Source organism: Lactuca serriola, chromosome 7 (genome assembly GCF_051521515.1).
Source record: "Lactuca serriola cultivar US96UC23 chromosome 7, Lser_US96UC23_V15, whole genome shotgun sequence".
NCBI classification, from domain to species: Eukaryota; Viridiplantae; Streptophyta; class Magnoliopsida; order Asterales; family Asteraceae; genus Lactuca; species Lactuca serriola.
The window spans coordinates 141,954,687-141,965,424 of NC_136414.1; the positions used below are offsets into that span (position 1 = coordinate 141,954,687).

Consider the following 10,738-nt stretch of genomic DNA (forward strand, 5'->3'; position numbering starts at 1 on the left):
ATGCAAAATTCTCAAAGTGTGAATTTTGGATTAAGAAGGTAAAATTCCTTGGTCACGTGGTCAGCAGAGAAGGAATGCATGTGGAACCTTCTAAAATAAAGTCGATCGAGAACTGGTATGCACCCAGAATGCCTTCAGAGATCTGTCAATTTCTAGGACTTGCTGGCTACTACCGCAGGTTCTTACAAAACTTCTCCAAAATTGCTAAACCGCTAACCGCCCTGACCCTGAAGGGTGTAACTTTTAGCTGGGGAGAGAAGAAAGACACTAAATTCCAAACACTAAAGCAAGCCCTGTGCAACACGCCTATCTTGTCTCTTCCTGAAGGGACAGAAGATTTCGTAGTATACTACGATGCATCCAGTCAGGGACTAGGCTATGTGCCTATGCAGCAAGAAAAGGTTATTGCCTCTGCCTCGAGACAGCTAAAGATACATGAGGTCCACTACACCACTAGGAGCAGTAGTGTTTTCTCTGAAGATCTGGAGACATTACATGTACAATACTAAGTGCACTATTTTCACCAATCATAAAAGCCTTCAACACATATTTGATCAGAAAGAACTAAACATGAGACAGGGACGATGGGTAGAGCTACTCAATAATTACGCATGCGAAATTCTCTATCATCTCGGTAAAGCCAATGTAATAGCAGATTCCTTTAGTCGACAGGAGCACTCGGGTCGTAGACTGAAAGCACTAACCATGTGCATCCATTCACATATGTCCACACAAATCAAGGAGGCTCAGTTAGAAGCCTTGAAGCCCGAAAATGTGGCGGATGAAGCCTCAATAGGAATGGAGAAAATTTTTGAAATCAATGATCACGGGGTTCGTTACTTCATGAATCGGATCTGGACATGGAGGTTTGATGGATTCCGAGAGGTTGTCTTGAATGAAGCTCACAAGACACAATACTCCATGCATCCAAGATTAGATAAAATGTATCCGGATCTCCAGAAACTCTATTAGTGGCCAAACATGAAAGCCGAGATTGCTACCTTTGTGGGCAAGTGCCTAACTTGCGCCAAAGTCAAGGTAGAATATCAAAAGCCCTTAGGTTTATTACAAAAACCAGAGATACCAGAGTGGAAGTGGGAGCGGATTACTATGGATTTCATAACCAATTTGCGCAAGAACCCGGGTGGTCATGACACCATTTCGGTAATCGTTGATAGATTAACCAAGTCCGCCCACTTCCTATGAATTAAAGAAATAGACAAGATGGAAAAACTGACTAGAACTTACATCAAACAGATTGTACGACTGCACGGTGTGCCAATCTCCATTATCTATAATAGAGACAGTAGGTTCACCTCAAAATTTTGGTAGTCACTATAGAAATCGCTAGGACCTATACTTGACATGAGTACAGCCTACCATCCACAAATTGACAGGAAGAGTGAGAGAACTATACAAACCCTAGAAGACATGTTGAGAGCCTATGTGATTGACTTTGGTAAAGCTTGGGACATCCATTTGCCATTAGTCGAGTTTTCATATAACAACAGCTACCACTCTAGCATCAAGGTTGCCCCGTTCAAAGCCCTATATGGCCGCAAGTGCATATCGCCTCTGTGCTGGTCTGAAGTAGGAGACACACAACTAGCTAGAGGCCAAGTTCCTAACGACACTCTCACTGGCCCGGAGATCATACGAGAAACCACATAAAAGATAGTCCAAATCAAGAACAACTGAAAGCCTCTAGAGACAAACAAAAGAGCTATGCAGACAAGTGATGAAAACCCTTGGAATTCCAGGTGGGTGACCGTATTTTGTTAAAGGTCTCACCTTGGAAGGGCATGATACGCTTCAGAAAGCGTGGAAAACTAAATCCAAGGTACATACGATCGTTCGAAATACTTGCTAGAATCGGCCCAGTAGCTTAGAAACTTCGTCTACCACGAAAACTTAACAACGTACACCCCGTCTTCCACGTGTCAAATTTAAAGAAGTGTCTATCCGACGAAACTCTTGTGATTCCACTCGACGAGATTGAGGTAAACGTGAGTCTTAATTTTGTGGAAGAAACCGTAGAAGTTATGTATAGGGAAGTCAAAAAATGAAACAAAGTCGTATACCAACAGTGATGGTTCGCTGGAATGCCAAGCGGGGACCTGAATTCACTTGGGAGCGAGAGGATCAAATGAAACAAAAGTACCCACACCTTTTCCCTAGTCCATAATGTACTCACTATAGAAAGAATTTCGGGAGGAAATTCCCTCTAACGGGGGGTAATGTAATAACCCGTTTCTTCCAAGTCAACAAAAGTCAAACCCTTTAAATAAAATTTCGAGCTTTATTTGTTTCATTAAGTTTATGAGGGTTAAAACATGATTTAAATTATAAATTTCGTTTTTAAATAAGTGTTTAGAATAAAATACACTTAAAATCAATATTTTTTCCTTTGGAACCGAGAACCCTCACATCGAAAACCCTTCTCGGCGGCAAACTCCTCGGACTGAAAACAGATTTTGGCTGAGAACCCCTTTCCGGCCGAAAACTCAACCGCTATATATATTTTCACTCGAAAACTTAGTCATTTTCTCACCTTTCAAACTGAAAATACACTCATTTTGCTCTCAAACATCATCCAAGAACCTTTAAAACATTCAAGAAAAATCCTTCAAGCCTTCATATTTTTCACCAAGAACACGAAAAACGACCTTTACATATTCAAATCTTCAAGCTGACCGAAAACACTTGGACCGAGAACTCGATTACGACCGAAAACACCATAAGACTGAGAACCAGGTTGTCAGTTGAGATTCTAAGACCAAAACCCTTTTCAAGACTCCAAATAATTCTCAGTAATTATTTCTTACATAGATTAAGTGTTGTTTAACACTTTAAATAATTATTTAGCTAATATAAATACGAATACATGTTTATATAATATTAGGATACCATTATTCCCACATACACTAGCCCAAGGATCGTCACTACAAGTTCACTATCCAAGCTCGAACACACTAGAGGTGAGTTCATACCTACGTTTTAACTATTTTCACTGTTTTTAGGGGGGGGGGGGGGGATACAAAAACAAGGACTCTTGTGAAGATATTCAAATGATTTCAAAACTGTTTCAAACCATTGCAATTGCTTCAAACTGATTACTACTACATTTTTAACAAAATATACTCATATACATTTATATATATAAAGAAGATTCATTAGACTTAGAATTGGAAATTTTGTCCCAAATCTTGTTCCTTATTTGGTTGTGGGTGTAGGATAATATTACTTATTCAACTATCTTTTCATCCGTGATTATATATTAGGAATATACGTGAGTATAAACATATGGTTTGCCCTTTTGTAACATGTAGAGCGAAAGGAAATTTTATACAAATCTTTTATTACTGATTCTCATACCCTGATAAATTGCAAAGGTTCTTAGTACATTACAGAGTATACATTTAAACTATAACTGATATAGTTTGAGAATCTCTACACTATTTTACAAATTCAAGAACGCTACAGAAACAAGTATATAAACTATAATAGGTATAGTTTATGGAAAACTACTCTAATTCACTAATTCAAGGATACACTACTATTATTTAAGTATAATTATTTACATTAAAAAGTACGCTACCATAAGGTAATACATATAGTTTCAAGTATAAGAGAACATTACTACACTACACGTATACTAGTTATTACAGGGTTGTGAGGCACTACTTCGGGGTACCCATCTGGGTACAGTTCTAAGTCCAATAAATTATAACCAGAGTCTCCTGGAGGGAGAGCGTGAATTTGTGTATAGATCTATACAGGACTGACAATCCCGCACCTAAGCTGCTTGCAACAGCTAGGCCTACACGCCTGGGGTGACAAATTTCATAACATTCCGACGACTGAAGAACGTCGTAGAGGCCACTATTCATATCAAGCATGGTTATATGGAACTTACAATAGTATCAACTAAAAATACGGGATTAACACTACTTCAAAGTTTTATTTTAAATAATGAAACTATAGTACACTACTTTACAATATAGTACGTTCCTTTACACTACAGTTGGTGGATTCCAGGCATTCATACAAAAAGGTTTTTCATACAAACACATAGGATACACTAGTACAGCATACGAATTCAAGAAACATTCATGTCATAGTTTTATTTATTAATACGACTACATTTTACTAATACAGACTATGGTTTTCTATTTCAAAGTACAGTCCACTATTTCAGAATACATTTTTTTCGTTCTTAATGTCTAAGACTACATTCCATTCTCTAAAGAAAATAGTAGATTTTCTGGAAGAACGCCATAACATTTTCAGCAAACCAAAACAAGTTTTCCATCTCATATACATACTTATGAACTCACCAACTTAAATGTTGATACACTCTCAAAACCATTTGTATTCTCAGGGAATCAGTAGACAAGTACACCCATAGGATTTTGAGAAGACGGATCTTTTAGATTTGCATCTTTTATACTTTTGTTATACATTTTAATGGTATACAAACTATGTATTGAACAGATGTAAAATCTATATTTTATCAGTGTAATGGTTGTGTTTGCTTTGATTACTATTATACAGTTGGTGTGATACTGTACATGACGTTCTCCGCCCCCGAACGTTTCTACCATTCCGATTTGGGGGTGTGACATGAACACATTGATGGCACAACAAGATTGCAAATGGCACATCATGTACAATGAAGGCACATCCAAATACTCAATATCACATGCAATTCGTCCATGGTTCATCATGAACATGTGGTGGTACATCTTCAAGTTCAGGACATATTCCGACATTCAAGAAACAACTCAACTTGACCAATTACACTTTTAGAAGTTGATGACATCTTAGAAGACCATGGAGCAACATGATTCTCATGTTGCTCATCACCTTTTCAATGTTGATCAAGAAGGCTCGAGAAATATGAAGACTCATAACATGGATGGAACCATAACGGAATACTAAACGAATTGGAATATTCCATCCATTCTCTGTTAAGGAGGACAAAGGTGTTAACTGATGACTAAGTCATGATAACGTGTCAAAACCTGATTTGTCAAGCCATGTCATGGGCTTTTCCAAAGCCTACAAATAGACCCCTTGGGATCCATTATAAAGTTGCTCAATTCAGATCATTCTGTTCATTCTGTGCATTTTGTTGCTTAGAGAGTTTTTAGAGAGTTATTTGAGTGTTTTAGTGTGTTGTACATTCAAACATTTGTAATTGAATTCTGATGAATATAAGACACTTTTGAATCATTGATCTTATCCATAGAAAACATTTTTTCATTAAGTTGATTGATTCAGAACTCTTTATTTTCCGCATTACTTGCCACTTGACGATTCTGAAACTCGGTTTCTTAATTCTTTAGTTGGTATCAGAGCAACTGAATTTCTCAAATTTTTAGTTGGTAACAAAGCAATTGAATTTTCTACTATCTTCAGTTGGTATCAGAGCAACTAAATTTTCCCATTTCTTTAGTTGGTATTAGAGCTCCTGTGATCGACTTCAAGACATAGAAAACATTTTAGAATTTTTTTTTAAGTTTCAAACTAGTATCACTTGTTCTCAATGGCAAGTGTGAATGAAAACCAAATTGTTCACTATTCAGTTTGAGTTGCAAACAATCTTGGTGCATGAAATCATGCACCTATCCTTGTACCAAGTGAATACACTTCATGGCCAGATCGCATCAAGTACTACCTGGAAGGTCATGACTCTAACATCTGGACCTTCGTTTCCACTGGGAAATACACTAAAAAATTGCTAAAGGATATCAGAGTTCAAGAAGTCGGTGTCACTCTTGAAACCTCCAAATTTATTTATGGATCTGTTTCTACTGTTGCTCAACTTCGTGAGAGGAAAATCAAGAAGTTTGAGGCTAAGGCAATGCAAGAGCTCTTATCTAGAATTCCTCATGACATCTATGAGCAACTTACTGATGAAGATAAGAGTTCTCCCTTCAACTTCTGGAATGCACTCAAGAAATAATTCGATGGAAATGACAAGATTCTTGCAAATAGAAAGAAGGCTGCATTGATTGATATGGACAACTTCAAAATGTCACCTCATGAAACTCTCTTTGATGCATATTCCGGTTACAAAATTTTTCTCAACAGGGTGAAGAAGCTCAAAGGTGAAAGGTCGCAAGAGGATTTGAATCTAAAATTCTTGAACAATATCTCCGAAATAGGATACAATACACATGATCATACTGCAAACCACAACCAATTAGTACACCATGTCTTTATTTGATCTTTATGTGAACTGCAAAAACATGAGCCAATAGTCAAAAAGCTAGCTCAATTATGTCCCTTTGATAATCAAGGACTTGCCTTGGTAAATTCAGCACCCATGGCCAATCATTCTCAAAACTTGATTGCACATCATAATCATATCACAAACCACTTTGTTGGTCAGTTTTCCAACCAAGGATATGGAGCGTATCTTTATCATAGTTCGAGTATGGCTCAACAGTACAATCAAAACCCTTACATGCTAACTCAATAACCTCTTCAAATAGCAAATGGGTACATGGTAAATCATCAAGCTTTCATTGGAACCACAATGGAATCACCTCAAATCAATGAGTAAAATGTGTATGAAGAATGCTTAGCACTCCTAACCAAGTTCAATCGAAACTTCAAGACGTTTGTGAACTAGCCAACTAGGAACTTCAAAGCACAAAGTTATTAGCAACCCCAACACTATCATTAGAACTTTGGAAACTTCCAAGGAGGAAACAACAAAAAACAAAGCTTAGATCTTAGAATTCAAATTCTGAAAAGTTATAACTCTTAGAGGACAAACACAAGAGTTAATGATAACAAGTCAAAGTCCTATGATGATAATGAAGTAATAAGGTGCCATAACTGTCATGGTGAAAATCATTTTTCCAAGGATTGAAAATGAAGAGCAAGAAGGTGAAAGAGGAAGCATAATACCTTCAAAAGTAGGAGCATATCAAGAAGCAGTCAAAAAGACAAAGCTTTCATGGTCATTGAAACACCAAACGTGGGAATTTGGGAAACTGATGATGAAGTGGATCAAGTAGAAGAAACAGAAGCCTACAAAAACTACTTCTGCTTCATGGATGATGATGGTGAGAAAGAGTCTTATCCTCTCCATCAACAAGTTGTTGAGAAGGTACATTTCAGGCTTCGTGATAATCATTTAACTATTAAGCCTTTCCTTGTTGACATTGACCATATTTCTGAAATAATCAAAGAATATGTCACCAATGCCAAATATCATGTCAGTTACTACAAAGATGATCTAATTTCCATTAATTTCAGATTTGAAGAATTGAGATGTCACGTGGCTAAGTTAGAGAATGTATAACATCCTATTTCGGATCGCCTGTGATCAGGGTTCGTGGTTTGCAAACCAGGCATGAGGAGGTCTCGGGGTTGCGTCGAGCTGCTAGGAGCTTAGGGCATCTCGTCACCTTTCCGTGGGTTTGAGGTTTGTGGGAATCGGGTTATATCGAGGAGGCGATGACAGTTTGAAGATTGGGCATGATAAGTCCTTCAATTGAAAATGGTGGCAGCGGAGTATGCTGGGCGTACGTGTGTGTACGCTTAGCGTACTCATGTGTGTGACTTTTAAACGGAGCCACCTAGTACGCTGGGCGTACCAGAGGGTACGTTGGGCATACTAGGCACAAAACGAAAACCCTATGTGAGAGAAGTGTCCTTATATAAAGAATGTGATGGCCTCATTCCTGGCCATCATCCTCAGTTTGTAAACCCTCTCAAACCCTAATCCTCGTTCTTGAGCTTATGTATGACCATGGTGAGCTTTTAGGTGTTCTTGTAGGATTATTGGAGTGAAGAAGGAGCATGGAAGAGAATAGAGATGGAGTCCAGGCTTAGGATCTGAGCTTAATATCTGTCCTTTTAAGTGTTTCTATTGGAGAGGATCCATAAAAATGAGGTCTTGAACGTGAGAATCAGCCCATTCATGAGATATGAGCATTTTAATTTAAGAGAGTAAGAGTTTTGTATCTTTGTGACCTTATCAGCCATGCAAAGGCTTAAAGCCACCAAGTTTATGGAGTAAGAGTTATCAGGGAGTCTAGATCTGAGAAATGAGCTAAGGTCTTAATGAGTTAAGACTAAGAGAATGGACTAAGCAAAACTGGGCTTACGCCCAACGTAATTCTAGTACGCCCCACGTACTGGGTTGGTGTCCCCGATCAGATTCGTGCATGCTAGTGTACGTTGAGCGTACCAAGCGAGGTACACCCCTCGTAACCTCTCTGTGAGCTTTTGGGTTGAATCTATTATTTGGCCTTAAGGGTTAGGCCTGGATCTTTGCGCTTGTGTATTAGTGACTTCGAGCAAAGTGCTCTTGAGTCGGGCTTGCCATTTAGATTTAGAATTGGGCCTTGGGAGAGCCCATCTATTATTGGGCCTTGGTGGGCCCAATGGCTTTTAGGTCATTGATGGTCAGGTTAGTGGACTACCTTTAGACCTAATAAGTGAGAGTTTATACTTAGTTCCTAATTGGGATAATTGTGGGTTTGGCACAGAGTTAGTGGCTGGTGCATAGCAGCGGCATCTATAGAAGCTGTTCGTCGTCCGAGGTGAGTCTTCTCACTATACTTTACCAAGAGTGGTACTTATGTGTGACCGGAGGGTCTTATGTGCTTATATTGAATATTATGTTATCATGTCTTATGTTGTATGCTATGCATTATGTCTTTGTGATTTATGCTATGCGGAGCTTTACAGACTGGACCAGAGGGTCCAACGAGCAGTGAGACCGGAAGGTCCTCACTTAGACCGGACCAAAGGGTCCAACGAGCTGTGGGACTGGAGGGTCCCACTGAGACACATTGACCGGAGGGTCTTACAGAGCTATAGCCTGGATTGAATATTTATATATGCGTGGTATTTTGGGGAACTCACTAAGCTTCGTGCTTACCATGTTATGTGATATGTGTTTCAGGTTTTCTCAGGATTGCGGGAAGGCACCGGCTTGATTGTACACACCAGAGTAGGAGTTAAGTTTTGAGGATCCTGGAGTACGAATCAAATAATTATGGATTTGTTTTTTGTAAATTAAATCAATGAGATTTTGTGAAACGTGCTATGAGAATTATATGATTTTAAAATGAAAAAAATGGTTTGAAAATTTATGGTGTTACAGAATGACCTTGCAATCAAAACTGAGGCACATCTTACGTCGGTTAAACAATATTAAATCATATTGAATCAATGTGACATCATTGTAAAAAGATAATCGTGAGATGTACGCCTAACTCAACACAAAAATCAATAGTTATTAGGCATCCAAAACCCTTCTTGAAGAAAAGTCACATGCCATTCTCTTTGGACCAAAACCATCATGGATCAAATATGGTCTTGGTTATGATGAAATGAACAAGAAAATCATGAGTCCCAACACCCAGCCAGATTAGATGCCATATGATATGAGTATCTTCACTGGAGACAACGAGGATCAAGAAGAGGTGGTGACTTGCAGTCCTGGTGTAATTACCACTTCATTCTCAAGCATTCCATTTGAAGTCACAAAATCCCACGATATTTTAGACTTGAAAACTAAATCTAACTCCCTGGTTGAATATTCACTTTAATGTCCCACAATGGAAAGTTTCAATTTAGAAGATGCCACTTCTGAAAATGTTGATATCGCATGCTCAAAATCTAATGGGAAACAACCCAAATCATATGAGCTGGTAGGATACTCTAATATTGATCCCATTGAATTCTTCAGTAAAGAAACATTTCCATCTCTTAATGCCCTAGTCTCTGGAACAAACGACTTATGACATAGTTATTCTAAGAAAAAACAGATGGGGAAATCTCGAATTCATGTCGGCAAGGATGAAACCTTGAAGACTGTGAGTGATGAGAAAATGTTGTTGAAATACACAAGAAAACTTTCGTTCCAATAAAAATCATGTCACCCAGTCCCAAACAACAACAGAAAAATGTAAAGCCAACTAATGTCTCTAAAGATAATGGAAAAGAGAAAGTTAATGTCTCTAAATAACAAGGTCCAACTATAGTCCATCCCTCAAAACCCAAAGTTGTTAAGACTATAAATAATGACAAGGAAAGAAAGACCAAGAGAGTACCAAAGCCTAAGCCTAGCTAAGGGAAGATCAAACATACTAGTCCTCCAAAAACTTCAAGGACTCAAAGAACCTCTCCTTTAAATCATGATTTCTCAAATTCTGGATTTCCAAACCAAACTAGAATCCACCATCAGAATAGTTTTAGACTTAACAATCTTCCAGATCTTTCTGAAATGATGAGACCATGATCTGTTCCAACCAACCCATTTATGTATCAGAATAGTAATTACCCTTTGAATTATATTATTGGTCCATATTGTGGTTTTAATCCATTTGTGGGAGGGAAACACGTGTTTAAGGGAAACCCTAAGTTTTTATTGATCAATCAGTTTGGGGAAAATACCCAATAGCCATGTTTGTTCAATTTGGAATGCCTGTGAGATATGGATTTCCTTCTCTAGGAATTCCTACTCATTTCACCAACCCACCATCTTTCTCTCAGATTAAACCTCAAAATAAGACTTCTACGAAATCCAAAACCAAGGTTGCTAAAAAACAAGAAAAATCCAAAGAGATTAATGATAAACATGAAAAGATTGCCCCCACTCAAACAAGCCCGAAGAAAGCTAACACTCAAGGACCCAAACAAACATGGGTACCTAAACCTTCTCTCTAAATGCATGATTTTTGTATCGGGGTACTATTGGGTTTTATGT

At 38.1% G+C, this 10,738-nt stretch overlaps 1 protein-coding gene across 1 annotated transcript; it reads left to right on the forward strand.

The window, feature by feature from the left end:
- The first annotated feature begins 570 nt into the window (after window positions 1-570).
- On the forward strand, window positions 571-972 carry LOC145064410 (uncharacterized). Its single transcript, XM_079011870.1, has one exon. It carries the CDS (start codon window positions 571-573, stop codon window positions 970-972), a length of 402 nt encoding a protein of 133 aa, XP_078867996.1.
- Window positions 973-10,738: the final 9,766 nt, after the last annotated feature.

Coding starts and splice junctions, on each gene's coding strand:
- LOC145064410 (XM_079011870.1), top strand. CDS start 571: ATGAGACAGGGACGATGGGTAGAGCTACTCAATAATTACGCATGCGAA.